Here is a 14,788-nt window from a genome sequence, read left to right as displayed (position 1 = left end):
AGGTGTCAGAAATTCTTTTTAAACAAGTGACTGACATCTGTTCTCCAAGAAGGGAGTTGTTGGAAATTTTCCGTCCAGTCTATCTTCTTTAAGTTGAACACAAGAAAGGTGGTGGAGTATTTTCCCCCTGTCTCTCAGGTCACCTTTTTTTCTCATGGACGTGTGCAATTTCCTAGTTCCATTAGATTGTATTTGATCCCAGTTTACTACATTTTAAGTAAACTTAGTTGTGGTTTAATTACATTCTGCTCATTACTTTCTGTGCTGTTTGACTCTGTGTCAGTTCTATCCAGATGCCTCTGAACATCCTTTTTTCCCGGCTAGTTTGACTTAGGTTTTGTTAAGTTTTGTTAAGTGCTGTTTGTAGTGGGAGAGGTGCTGTGCTCCCACTCTAAACAGCGTGACCAGCAGCACTGCGGTGTCAGTCCCCGTGCCATCCTGTACTCACACCAGCATCATTGTGCTCTGGGTTCCTTTTTCTCAGTTTATGTTACGCCTGGAGGATGAGCATGGAGCGTTCTTCTTGAGAGGCAGAGCCTCTACACCTGAGATGTTCCACACTGGAGATGTGGAAGAGGACTCTGTTGGAAACGGTAAATTCATGAACCATGAAGTGCGATCATGCACAGAGGGAAAACGTGTGCCCTGCTCTTGGCTTCTCTGAGCAGCAGCCACATGTTAGGCACAGTTTCTTTCTTTGGGCTCTCTGTCCTCCAGTCATTCTTGGAGACCTTTTGCAGGGTCTCCTCCTAGCAAGTTGTAGGAAGTTCTTCTGTTCTTCTGGACATGGTGGGTTGAGTTGTGGGGCACTGTCACTACCTCAGTGGACCCTCTGAGGTATCTGCTGCATGTGGGATGGTACCAGCTGAATGGACACAGCCCTTGAGCACACAGACAGCCAGCAGAAGCCAAAAGCACTCTTTGGCTCAGCTTTCCATATGGCTGGAGCTGGCTGCAAGCAGGTGGCATGAGGGCTGGGCATCAACCTGAGGTTAAGCTGCTTCAGTGGTGATGTGTCTGGAGGTGGCAGTCCTGTGAACATAGCAGGAGAGTCTGGAACCACTGGAGGTAGAACCTGTGCTTAGAAGGCAGCTAGTTTCAACCTCTTATTCCTCATTTATCCTATGGAAACGTTTCCTCTGTACAGCTGTATTACTTTTACTGTGATTTCCATTGCTGTGCAGAGAGCAAGCCCCCTGAGAAGCCCTTCTTCCTTCTGCATCGCGGGCAATCAGCAGAGTTTGATGTAACTTTCAAACCCACTCTGACTCAACATCTGGAAGGGAAGATTTGTGTGTTGGTGGGGGACACCTACTCTAACAAGACCCTAATAGAGCTGGTGGGTGAAGGCCACAAGGACGAATTCACCCTCGATGGACTAGAGGAAGACACACACGAGAGGAATGCTAAGTGCAGACTGAAGAAAGACATCACTGATGGTAAGAAAGGAGAGGCTGCCAAGGTGGAGCAAGGAAGAGGAAAATGTCTGATCACGTGTGTCCTCCCTCTAGCCAGGCCTGGGCTGTCACCCACAGGCCTTGGTGGTCTGTGGACATGGTAGCCATGCTTGCAGAGCAGCGTGTGCTGTGCTGCATGTCGCTGGCTTAGGGATGTGTCAGGGTGTTTCCCTGGAAGTAGTGGGATGGGGAACTGCCTGGGGAACTCCCTCTCAGAGGGAGGAAGGCTTGGAGCAAGGAAGCATTGAACGTGCAGGTGTCTGTGCATGTGAGGGGGGCAGGTGGAGCTCCCTGCATGCTGAGATCCCTTGCTTTCCTCCATAACAGCTTTCAGACTGAATCACATCCAGTTTGGGGACTGTCGTGTCGGGAAGATCTGCTGCAGGACCTTCACCATCACCAACCATGCCCAGACGAAGGTCATGCGCTTCGAGTGGGAGGCAGATGCCCCATTCCAGTTCTTCCCCAGGGTGAGCATGGACTGCTCTGCCTTTCCCCATTGCTCAAGCCCTGTCCTGGTGTTCCTGGGAGCTGGCAGGGATCCCTCACATACCAGTGATAGCCCATTCCAGTGCCATGTAGGAGATGGAATCCCTGGCTTGGCTGGGCCAAAGCTGCCAGCCTTGCAGAAAAGGCTTCATGTTATGGAAGGTGGCACCTTCTGTTCATACTTTTGTCTACCAAACTTCACATAAATCCACTGTGAGGTGTCCTTTGCTGCTCATCACATTGGTTCCTTTTGCTGTCAGTCCTGCCCTTGGCAGTGCTTCCAGTTTGGTCTTGACTCCCTGATTCTCCCTAGGTGGGACACCTCCATCCTGGCTGTACCAAGGGCATCACAGTGACCTTGCAATCAGATGTCCCAGCCACCTTCAGGAGGCACCTTGTGAAATGTAAGGTGACCAAGATCAACTTTGAGGTGCCAGGAACAAAGGTTCCAGACTGGGATGACCAAATGTTCATTGTCCCATGGAAGAGTACCACCAGGATAGACCCAGGACACAAATTTCCTAGAATGCAGAAGGTAAGAAGCAAAACGGCAAAAAAAGCCAACCCAGCTTTTACAAAAAGAGCCACCATAACACCATCACTGCTGGCTGAGCATCTCCTGCTTGCTCTGGACATTGGACAGCCATGAGCTTCACCAGCAGTGCATTCCAGGGAGAGGTGGAAGCACAGTGACCAGATACACTCACACAAGGCAGGGAAGCCTTTTGACAAGACACCTTCAGCCGCACACAGCTATCAGTCTATGCCACAAGCACAAGTGTTGCAGCCCATGTTGAATAGGTGTCTTGGTTTCAGTTTGCCAATTTGAGATTCCACCAATTTTAAGATTCCTGGCCCAATGCACCAAAGAGTGTGGCAGGCTTTGGTGCTGGCCAATCGCCAATGCACTCACTTCCTGCTGTGAGATAGGATTAGGAGAAAGGCAAAGCAGGCTTAAAACTTTAAAAGGGTATAAAGAAAATTTTATTAAAAGTAACTGAAGGAAAAAAGTGAGAATCAAACCAAACCCTTTGGAACACTTCTCCCCCCACAACCTTTTCTTTCCCACTAACAATGTAAAGAAACAAAACATCAAATTTCTAGTTAGTTTACCACCTCTAAAATAGTGTTTCTTCGGTTCACCTAGGAAGAGAAGTCCTTCTTGTTAAGGTTATGGAGACTTCTCCACAAGAGGAAAAAACGGTTCTCTCGTGGCTCTCCATTTCATCTCGAATAACAGCCACCTGGGGGCAAAACCTGCTATCATGAAGCCCCTCCCATTTTCCATCAGCCTTCCCACAGCTTGTTGATGGGCCATGTTGACTTATGGAGTATTGTTTTAAAGATAAGCTGTTCAAAGGCAAAAGTTCTTATTATCTATCTCTAAAATCATCTTCATCCCTGGGAACAGAGATCTTCTCCTGGGGGCATGGACTACTCTTCTCTCCTTCTCTGTTCAAACTTCTCATGGTATCACAGCTACTTTAACGTCTGCTTACTTTAACATGGAGGCCTTTGCTTGATGTCAGTTGAACACTTTCATCTCCCCATAGTTTCATGCGTTACAGGGAAAAAGAGTCCTCCATATATTACAAGAGGATTTCAGCTTCAAAAACAAGGCATCTCCTCAGCCCTCCCATCTGGGACTTGACTTCTTCTTCACTGACCAGGATGTCTTCATGTTGTTCCTTTACATGCATCTTGTTCCTTTCTCTCACTCGCGGGAGGACTGAAGTACTGAAAGGGTTAACATCCCGCCTGGAGCCCGGTCGGGCTGGGTGCTACGGACGGCGGGAGTTGCGGTCAGGGAAGCGGCTGGGATCGAATTAGCCAGGCCAGAACTCAGCAGGCTTCTCCTTCCCCGTGCCCGATGGTTGTGGGCAGCTTCCACGGGAGCAAAGGCCCGGCACAGGCCGGGGCTGCTGCCGGGGCCCGGCGGGTTCGGCTGGGCCCCGGGCTGTGGGGGCTGTAGCGAGCAGCCGATGCTGGCAAGGCCGTTCCGTCCGGCCCCGCGGCGCCCCCCTCTCCCTGCCCGGCAGCCGACGCTGGGGCCGGCAGGCGGCCCGGGAAAGGGGCTCAGCCCCGCGGCTGCGGCCTCCCAGCCGCGCTACCTCGCTCCTGAGCGCAAGGGAAAGAGCAACTTCCCTGCTTCCTTTCGTCTTGTACGTGTGTGTTTCACAGAGGCGTGTGCAATTTCTACTGGATGGGAGTTTTGCATCACTTCCCTACATTTCCTCTCATTCCAAACTGCGACAATCAGAGACAATGTTTTATGATTTTATCCCATTTTATGGTGTTAGAAATCTCTTCATCTGATTTGATGCCTTTTCATCAACAAGAGGTTAAGTCTGCTGAACTCTGTCTCTTCTTTTGAAGTGGAGAGAAATACACTTCTCCTGCATATGCTGGTGAATTCCAAGTTTTGTCTGCAGGGGTACCAGAGAATTTGGTTGTGGTCTCTATCGTGAGGGATATCTCATCATGGAGTAGCCCAGGCATTGTATGACAGTATGGAGGAGTCTGGAGAAGCATCATCTCCAGAGACTCTTGCTCTTGTCATTATTGTCAAACACACTAATCTTGGGTGAAGGTTCTTTCTGAGTTTCTGGGCCATTTTAAGGCCTCTAAACCATCCTCTTTTCTATCAGAACATCTGTGATTGGAGACTTTCTTAGTGAGATCTTTCACATCTCAAAATGTCCATCCCCAGCTCCCAGCAGTGGCTATTGCTCCAGACATGACATCTGGAGAGCGCTTTCTCCTAAGACAAGAAGGAAAAGGTGCTTTCTAGAGCTCTTCAGTCTTGGGGTTCTCCATCCACAGAGCTGCAGCAGGGGAACTTAATCCTAATTTTGAGACCTACTGGATTTATAGGGGACCGGGATAAAAGCCAGTTCCTCTACAAGGTTGAAGTACAGGGACTGGAATGCAGCTGTAGTCTCCATGGCTATATTAACAGCTGTGGCAGTGGCTGCTTTGAGCAGTGGGTAGAAACAACTGCTGTAGCAGAACAGTCCTAATTTTGTCACCTTTCCAGTGAAGTAAAAGTGAATGGTGCTTTCTAGTCCCTCTGTGAAGCTGATCTTGGAGGCCAAAAGATTGCCCTTCTCAGCCCGACTTTGTGGGCTCTGCTCAGTGATTCCTCCCTCCTCTGTTTGCAGGTGGTCGAGATAGCCATGGAACCAGCTCACACTGTGCTGGAGGAGAGCAGCCAGGAGGTCGAGGTGTACCTCAGTGCTGTTGTTGCCTACACCCAGTTCAAACTGAGCACGACCATGGTTCAGTTCAGTGATACCTTGCCCTTCCAGACAAGGACAGCCATGTGAGTGCTGGAGGCCAGGCAGGGCTCTGCGGGTGGGAGCTGCCTTTGCCCAGGGCTGACCCAGTGCCTGCTTCCCAGAGCTCTACCCCGGCCCAAACCAGCACAGGCCCTTTTACGTGCACGCAAAGCCAAGTGGGAGATGGTGGTCAGGAGAGGTTCAATGCTGCCATACCTTTCTCCTGAGAGCAGCCATGGGTTTGCTTTCACTGCATGTCACCTGTCCTCATCTGCGCAAGAAAAACTTTGCAGTCAAACCAAGACCTAAAGTAAGAGTGAGCATCTTAGCTTCAATGTCCTGGGCACCATGTTGGCCCTTTCCTCTTAAACTTCCAGACTTTGAAATACTTTCTTGGGCCACCCAGGACAGCAGTCTGGTCACGGCAGGGTTGCCTGGGGAAGAAGACGCTGCTCAGGAGAAAGTGGTACCAGCAGTCCATCAGACAATATTAGTGTAATATTTGCTTTATACTTACTGGACTTTTTTTTTTTTTATTCCTCCTTCTTGCTTTTCAGTTTCAGTATTCACAACACAGGGGAGGTAGCCCTGGAATACTCCTGGGAGAAGGCTGCAGAGAGTGAACCAGTGAAGAAGCCGTACTCAATCACTCTGATGCGTAAGAGCGTTTCACTTAGTAGCTGAGGGCCTGGGGAGAAGAGCCTGCCACTTCACTCCAAAACTTGAATTGCTTTTTTATCCTTGTCCACACATCCACTTTCATCAGCATCTTCCCAGCTGCAGCTGGAGAGTTTTCTCCTTGTCCCCCTCTTGCCTGTCAGCCTCTTCTGTTCTTGCCCTGTCACTTCTGCTCTGCAGAGGAGCTGAGCCAGGCTCTGGGGAGAGCCACGTGTTGGGTCAGAACTGGGAAGGGGGACATCAGGTCATCTCTTGGAGAAGTCTGAGACTGGGAAAAACAGTGGTGTAATGAGTGAGCTGCCCTGCAGCCACTGTCTGTGTTCAGTTCCCCACTCCAGGGCAAATGCAAAGTCACTGTCTAAAACCAAACTCCTTGCTTTGGCACAGGAGTGTGTGCTGCAGGCAGAGACCCTGCTCCCAGATGCTCTATTTCCTGCTAGAATAAAGGACTTGGCCAGAGATGCTCCAAGTGCACCCCAGCTCCCTCCCACCGACCTGAAGCAGGAGGCAGAGCTGCTGGGAACACAGGATTTTGTCTTTGAAAGGCGTCCTCTTCCTCCCTGCAGGTCGGTTCCTCTGCGATGATACCGTAAAGCATCGCAGAAAGCTGCTGCGTCTTTTCTGGTGGGAGCAGGACCATCCTCATGAGAAGCCTCCTAAAGTGCGGCGCCTGCGGCAGCCCGCCAAGCAGCAGCAGGATTCTGAGCAGCAGCAGGATTCTGAACAGCAGCAGGAGCAGCCCAAGCAGCAGCACCGCTCCAAGAAGCTGCGCCGCTCAAAACAAAAGCACCTCTCTCTGCAGCGTGCCACTTCTTCCCTGGAAGTCTTTCCAAATGTTATCCATGACCTGTTCTCCATCAACCCCTACAATGGCACCATTGCTCCTGGCCAGAAGGAGACCTTTCACCTGCAGTTCTCCCCAAGGCACGCGGGGAAGTTTAAGACCACCCTGCTGTGCAGGTGGGAAGCATCTTCGCCCTTGCCAACTCACACTTCTGATGAGTGTCACTGAATCACAGGGTGGGACAGGGTGGAAGGGACCACAGTAGGTCATCTGGTCCCACCTCCCTGCTCAAGTGGGGTCATCCCAGAGCACGTGGCACAGGGTTGTGTCCAGAGAGCTCTGGAATAATTCCAGTGAGGGACTCCACACCCTCTCTGGGCTATCTGTCACCTGAACAGAAAGATGTTCTTCCTCAGGTTCAGGTGGAATTCCCTGTTCAGGTTCTGCCCATTGCTCTTGTTCTATTGCTGGGCATCACCAAGCACAGCCTGGTTCATCCCTTAACACCCTCCCTTCAGTCCCTCTGACTGGGATGGGGAGGTGGGAGACAGGCAGCCCCAGAGAGGTGGCAGAAGCACCCACAGGAGCACAGAAAGATCATCATCTGGCCTTGGTAGGGAGGCACTGGGAAAAGACACTGCATGGAACATTGAGCTCCTGGAGGGTTGCGAAATCTGGCAGGAGAGATCCAGGGACCAGCCAGTCCCTAGCTCTGCTTCCTTTTGAGACAAGCAAGGCCTGTTTCTCTGCATGGAACCCCGTGTGCTGTGGTTGGTCCCCAGGCATTTAACTGGTCACATTCCTGCCCTTGCACCTCTGCAGCCTCCATGCAGCAAGTGCTGTTGTTCAATTTGCTCCTTACTGCTTGCACAGAGAGAGGATGCAACACTGTGTGCTCTGCAAGGAGACAGAAAAGTGGCTGGCTGAAAATACTCGTCTGGCTCATAGCAGTCCCTTTCTTCCTAGGATTCCTAACCTGAAGCCGGCTCAGAAGATGGGGCGGGTGATTGTGAAAGGCAGAGCCCGGGAGGAGAAGACTCTTGGTGAACCATTAGAGCTGACAGAGAAAGGCCAGGGAGCCAAGAAGGAGTGGCTGTGGAGAGCAGCACCCGAGGGACAGCGTTTGTGTCAGCTGGAGCATCCGGCAGGAGCTGGCAACACCGTGCCTTCTGCTGCTGATGGTCCCTTCAGCAGGGACCCCTGCAGTACCCTTTCAAGCTCCAGTGAAGACCTGTATCTTACCTTTTAGTTACCTAAGTTAATTAGCTGTTTATTAGATTGATAAGTAATTGATAATTCTCAATTAGTTGTTAATAAACAATTGTTAATAAATTGTTGATTGTCAGCTTGTCTTGGTTTGAAAGACAGATATCTGCAGGACCTCTCTAGAATGGAGAATGTGACCCCCTTCCCTCCAAATTATTATAATTTTGAAATTGAGGGGCTTTCAGGCAAAGATACGGGAAGAGGAGTAACAGTTCTTTACCAATATGTACAGCAAGGCAAACAAACAACACCACCAGCAGCAACAAACAGAAACAGATACCCAAGGGCAGCTTTCCCTTGGCTGCAGGCACTTTCCTTTTGGTGTAGTTCTGGTCACAGCCAAGCAGGGAAGGGAGGCAAATAAATAATGAATAAAGCAATTGCTTGAGAAATTTTAATTATTATTGAAGGCCCCAGAAAGTGACACAGCACTCGAGATGTTCTTCATCAGTGCCCAGCACAGGACAATCACTGCCCTGATCCTGATGGCTGCACTATTGCTGATACAGGCCAGGATGCTGATTGGCCTTTTTCCCCACCTGGGCACACCTGGGCTCAGGTTCATGTGTTGTCAATCAGCTTCAGAGCCACTCTTTCCACAGCTGGGAGCTGCAGAGGATTAGTGTGGCCAAAGTGTACAACCCAGCACTTGGTCCTGTTTAACCTCATGCCAGTGGTCTCAGCCCATGGATCCAGCCTGTCCAGGGCCCTCTGCAGCCTTCCTGTCCTCCAGCAGATCTGCCCTCTGACCCATCCTGGCATCATCCAAGGGAGGACATTGAGGATCTGGACCAAATCCAGAGAAGAGAAAGGAAGTTGGTTAAGGGTCTAGAGAATAAGTCTGATGAGAAATGCCTGAGAGAACTGAGGGAGCTCAGGAGGGCTCAGTCTTGAGCAAAGGAGGCCCAGGGGGAACATTGTCACTGTCTACACCACCCTGACAGGAGGTTGTAGTAAGATGGGGATTGGGCTCTCCTCACAGACCAGCAGTGACAGGACAAGAAGACACAGTCTTCAGCTGCACCAGGGAGGTTAAGTTGGACATCAGAGGAATTTCTTCACAGAAAGGTTTCTTAAGCATTGGAAGGCACTGCCCAGGGTCTCTGAATATGTTCAAAGACCAGCTGGATGTGGCACTCAGTGCTCTGGTCTGTTTGACAAGGTGGTGTTTGGTCCAAAGCTTGAGGCAATGATCTCAGTGATCTCTTACAACCTCATTGATTCTGGGATTCTTTGAAGTTAACACCTGGTAAAGACAGACAATCCTTTCAAGTTAAGTATGTGTGCTGGTTCAGGGTAAATTTGGGAGAGAATCCCCTAAGGGGTTCCTCTAGGAAGCCGATTCAATCAGCCTCTCCCCTGGCCAGTCGGGGAAAAATACCTCCTTGGAGAAAAGTGGAAAAACCTGTTTATTAAACAGGAAAACCTAAACAAGATTAATCAATAAAACCTCTTACTGCTGGAAAAGAGATGACAAACTCAGAAAGCCCCTCCCCAGGTTGCAGCTCAGCTCACTCAGGCTCTGATCAGTCCCTCTGGTGCTGGAAATGCCGCAGCCCAGGCCTGGCCTGGTGAGCCACAGGTGCAGCTGCCGGTGCTCTTCCGGGTGTTCAGTCCAGAGCAGGTCTAAACAGGTCCAAAGAAAAGTAAAAAAACCCACAGTCCAGGGAACTTTTTTGCTTCGGCTAGCTAAAACTAACTAAAACAAAGGAGAGCTCTGTCCCAGTGTCTGTCCATCTGCAGACAACACAGTCCAGGAGCAGGAATGTGGAGGAGTGAGTGCAGTGTCTGAAAACAAAACTCTGTGCTTCTTCTCTCCCCACTTCGCTCTTGGAACAAGTCTTAAAGGTGCAAAACTTATTATTCAGCATAAACAGAACAGATTATTGGGGATAAAAGCATCATATAGTCAGCCTAGGACAGTATGATAAACTATAATGTTTTGTAGAAGGATTTTACAGGAGCTCACATGTTACCCTGACCAATCAATATGATAGACATAAATCCCTAGAATTGTTAACTGTTCCCTGGCCTATTTACCCAAAAAGCACACAGTATTCTACAGTTTTAGAGCCATAATGAATCTTTAAAATCATATTAAGGTAGAATTAAATAATAATTTAATTGCCAATAGCAAGAATCCTGTTAAATTGTTTGAGCAGGAAGAGCAAATCCACCTGCCTTTGAAAATTTGTAATAAAGTTAATGGTATAAGTTCTTCAGCCGCAATTGTTTGAGTTGTCCCTGGATATAACATATAGGTAATTTAACCATGATTTTCTTGAATGGTTCCTAAATTGCACTGTGTTTTCTTTATCATTGTGCATGTTTTCCTTAATTTTCTAGCTTGTGTGGGCAAGGACAAAATACACAAGATACAAATTCATGAAGAATTCAGGAGGTTCTGGATTGTTCATGCATAATCTGTGACCAAAGCCTCGTGTCAGCCATACAGTGCAGTCTCAAGCTCAGCACAAAGATTTTCAGCTTTGAAAAGCATAGTTTTTATAATAAAATATGTTACCTTTTTTATATAGTAGCTATTTCTATGATGCCTGCCTTTGACTTGCTCTTGCATGGTTTAAATATAAGACACTCCAAACACATGCCAAAAGAACTCAGTCAGGGGGCTCCAGCCTGAAGCAGGTACACCAGTGCTCTGGCCAGAATCTGCTTATCAGCTTTCATGTGACATTCTCACGTGTTACGAGTTGAAAGTGAAGTCTTGTCTTGAATTAGTCTAATGAAACATTTTCCATTTGGAGTAGAGAAGACCATAATTCTAATCTTTTATGAAAGCCTTACAAATTAACTTGGGAAGAATAAATAGAAGATCTTTTCATGTATGTAATTGGAAGAGAATTTTGTCTTCTAGCAGCTTCTCATGATTTATCTTAATGGTGGCAAATTTATTGAGACGACAAAGAGAGGAGCAAGGAATCTGCCTGCCTATATGTTTCCTCTTGTTGTCTAACAGTAGCTGCATCACTGGAAAATGTGTTGTAATGAGAATATTTATTTTATCAGTAGGAGATTAAACTGTTTTCTGGATTGAGCTAAATAACTTTTAAAGCCCAGAAATTAAATTTTGAAATGTGTCAACTTAGATTCTAGCTTTGTTTTCAGCTGCTGCTGATGCAGGTATTCTTTTTTGGTGTCCAACTGACATACTGTATGAATACTTAATAAATAAGTTGCATATAGGGTGGTGGGAAAAGATATTGGTATATTGCCATACTTTCTTTGACTTAATCACAGCCTGTGCAGTACTTCTAAGGATCTGTAGGGAATAAAGTTATCCCTATAGGTATGTCTTTAAAAAGATTTTACCCTAGAGAGTTGCCAGAATGTGATGTGTATCTGTTATTGATTGTGAAAAATGCGTATTATGTGATTGGCCCTTCACAGGTATTAAAATGAATACTACATATGTTAAGATTGGAAAGTTTTCTTGTATTAATTTTTTTGTAGTGCTGTATTAATCTTTTTAAGCAGTGTGGTAAATATAGTTTTAGGCTATAGCATAGTATTAAAATAAAAATTATGTGATGTAAGATACTTTTTGTAACTAGCACAAGGAATGGGTAAGATAACCAAGAAACTCTTCACAAAAAGATAACAGCAAAAAGACGCCAGAAGAAGAAGTATTGCCCCCTTATCGGGACAATCCAGACTTCTTCCAGACTTCTAGGAGCCAAGAAATTGATTTACAAGATGAGGGGGGGCAGCAGAAATTAAGCAGAAGACACCCTTTGTGTGAAAGGAATGTTTGAATCGTGTATGAGATATATGAATATGCGACAGGCGATTTCTTTTAAGGGTTCCTTCCTTTGTTCGCAAAGTGTGCTTTTGTGGCAGAGCAAAGCACCTGGACATCCCTAATTCTTTGCTTTTATTGTCTTTTATTGTCCTAACTTTGATTGTCCAAATTCTTATTGTTCTAATTTTTATTACTGTTTTATTACTATTAAACTTCTAAAATTTTAACATGTGATTGGCATGTTTCACACTGCCACTGGGTGAGTTCCCGCCTCAGGGAATGGGAGGAGGTGATGATCCCACCCATGGCTGCTGCTGGGTCTGAGATAAAGCTGAGCCAGAGCTTCAGCATCTCTCCCAAAAATCACAGAATCACAGAATGGCTTGGTTTGAAAGAGACCTTCAAGTTCATTTCATTCCACCCTCTGCCCTGGGCAGGGACACCTTCCACTATCCCAGGCTGCTCCAAGCCCTGTCCAGCCTGGCCTTGGACCCTGCCAGGGATCCAGGGGCAGCCACAGCTGCTCTGGGCAAGCTCTGATCTCTGCCCAGGTGAGCAGGGACAGGACCCGAGGGAACGGCTGGAGCTGGGCCAGGGCAGGGCTGGGCTGGGGATCAGCAAAAGCTTCTTCCCCCAGAGGGGGCTCGGGCACTGCCCAGGCTCCCCAGGGAATGGGCACAGCCCCGAGGCTGCCGGAGCTCCAGAGGCCTTTGGACACCGCTCCCAGGGCTGCCCAGGCTGCGATTGTTGGGGGGACTGTGCAGGGCTGGGGGCTGGACGGGCTGATCCCAATGGGCCCTGCCAGCTCAGCCCCTTCTGCAATTCTCACCCTTTGGCTCAGCCTTTGTGTCCCCTAAAGGCACTGGCAGAGCTGTTGGGGACAGGGCAGGAGCGGGGCAGCCCCAGCGTTGCCCTGTGTGTGACACCCCAGCGGTGACAGACCCAGCATTGCCCTGTGTGTGACACCCCAGCAGTGACAGCCCCAGCGTTGCCCTGTGTGTGACACCCCAGCAGTGACAGCCCCAGTGTTCCCCTGTGTGTGACACCCCAGCGGTGACAGCCCCAGTGTTCCCCTGTGTGTGCCCTGGGGCACTGCCAGGGCCCCTCAGGGACACCAGCAGGGCACAGACAGAGCTCACAGGGGCTCAGCACTGGCAGAGGCTGTGGCATGTCCCAGAGGGGGCTGTGTCACAGCAGCTCCTCTGTGCCTGTGTCATGGAGGCACAGAGCAGCTGTGATGTCAGCAAGGGGCTGTGTGACAACACAAAGTGGGCTGTGTGAGGTCACAGACAGGGCTATGACATCACAGAGTTTGTTGTGTGAGGTCTGCTGTCACTGAGCAGCTGCAGCATCATAGAGGGGATTCTGTGTGACATCTCAGAGCAGGCTGCGACATCATGGCATGGCTGCATGACATCATAGAGCTGGCTGTGAGGTCAAAGTGTGTGCTGTGACATTACAGAGTGGCAGTATGACATCACAGAGAGGGTTTTGTGACATCACTGAGGGGGGTGTTACATCACACAGCTGTCTGTGACATCATAGTGTGAGGCCATAGAGCAGATCTTGCCAGCATAGAGGGTGGCTCTGTGACATGAGGGAGTGGGTTGTGACATCACCGGGTGGCTGTGTAACATCATAGAGCAGCCTGTGACATCACAGAACAAACTGTGACATCGCAGTGTGACTCGTTGACATCAGAGTCTTCTGTGACATCACAGAGCAGCTGTGTAACATCACTGGGGACTATATGACATCACAGGGGCTGTGTGACATCACAGAGATCCCTGTGTGACATTACAGGGGCTGTGTGAGGTCACTGGGGAGGTCACTCTGCCCCGGCCCCCCTCACAGTTCCCCCCAGAGCAGTCCAACCCTGCTCGTGCACAGTGGGGTCCCCTGTCCCCCCGGGTCCCCCCGCCCCCGGTGCCGCAGCCTCCCCCAGAGGATGTTCCACGAGATCGACCCCAGAGCCTGACACGGGGACGGGGGGCCGGGGCCTGGGGGTGGCACAGGGGGACAGGGACCCCCCGGCAGTGTCCCTGTGTCCCCCAGAGCCAGAGCCTGGGCCAGGGCTCCTTCACCCTGGATGAAAGGAATGCGGCCCGAAAGCTTAACAGAGCTCAAACTTAAAAGGACTTAACTTATACCTTAACCTTAACTGACACCTTCAATTTCAAATTTTAGCAAAAGAACAGCATTTAGCAGGATTTAATCTTATAACCTATGATTATAACCTATATAACTTATAGGTTATAATCTTATAACCTATGATTTTGCAATTTAACAGAGGATTAACATTTAACAGTATTAACTCAGCTTATAACTTATATTAAACAGGAAAAAAAACAACTCTTAGCAGGAAAAAAAAAAACTCTTAGCAGTGTTTAACTTCACTTAGACCTTGTGACTTAACCTTACCTACAGGAAATGTAGGAAAGGTTAAGTCATCCTGGCCGCACTTGGCATCCACAGCTTTCTTTGGCAGTGCGAGAACAGGGATGTTGTACCACTGAGGGAACAAAAGCAGTTCCCAGGGCTGCTCCTCCAGAAAGCAGGAGCTGGTTGGGCAGCAGCAGTGCCTGGAGCAGACAGTGTTTGTGATGAGCTGCAGAGGAGCTGAGCCCAGGGGCTGTTGGCCAAGGCCGAGCCCCAAGGAGCATTTCTCAGCTGGCAGGGCGGCCTGAGAAGGGGAGGGGGGAATGCAGCAGCACAGGACCCATGGAACCAAGGGACCATTGTGACACTGTGGGCCCTGTGAGACCAAGGGACCATTGTGACACTGTGGGGCCCTATGAGACCAAGGGACCATTGTGACACTGTGGGGCCTCATGGAATCAAGAGGGCCATACTGGCGCTCTGAGGCTCCATGGAATGTAGGGATCATTGTGACACTTAGAGGCCCCATCAAACCAAGGGTCCATTTGTGACACCACAGGGCCTCATGGAACTGTGGAGACCATTGTGACACTTTGGGATGTCATGGAACCAAGGGGCCATTGTGACACTGCGAGACCCCATGGAGCCAAAGGTTCATTGTGACATTGCAAGGCCTCATGAAGCAATGGAGAGACCA

General features: G+C 49.1%; 2 protein-coding genes across 2 annotated transcripts in view; one reads left to right on the top strand and one right to left on the bottom strand.

Moving 5' to 3' along the window:
* LOC143692614 (hydrocephalus-inducing protein homolog) overlaps positions 1-7,935 on the top strand; it is a 57,274-nt gene extending 49,339 nt beyond the window's left edge. The window contains exons 39-47 of the mRNA XM_077172864.1: positions 485-593; positions 1,185-1,439; positions 1,785-1,927; positions 2,260-2,481; positions 5,108-5,268; positions 5,782-5,882; positions 6,469-6,491; positions 6,630-6,862; positions 7,653-7,935. Coding sequence (XP_077028979.1) covers positions 485-593; positions 1,185-1,439; positions 1,785-1,927; positions 2,260-2,481; positions 5,108-5,268; positions 5,782-5,882; positions 6,469-6,491; positions 6,630-6,862; positions 7,653-7,935 — 1,530 coding nt within the window. The remainder of the gene's footprint in view (positions 1-484; positions 594-1,184; positions 1,440-1,784; positions 1,928-2,259; positions 2,482-5,107; positions 5,269-5,781; positions 5,883-6,468; positions 6,492-6,629; positions 6,863-7,652) is intronic.
* Positions 1-14,788, bottom strand: part of LOC143692754 (uncharacterized) — a 180,694-nt gene that overhangs the window by 149,612 nt on the left and 16,294 nt on the right. The window lies entirely within an intron of this gene.

The sequence above is a fragment of the Agelaius phoeniceus genome, assembly GCF_051311805.1.
Source record: "Agelaius phoeniceus isolate bAgePho1 chromosome W unlocalized genomic scaffold, bAgePho1.hap1 SUPER_W_unloc_2, whole genome shotgun sequence".
NCBI lineage: Eukaryota > Metazoa > Chordata > Aves > Passeriformes > Icteridae > Agelaius > Agelaius phoeniceus.
This window is presented reverse-complemented; position numbering and strand designations above follow the sequence as displayed.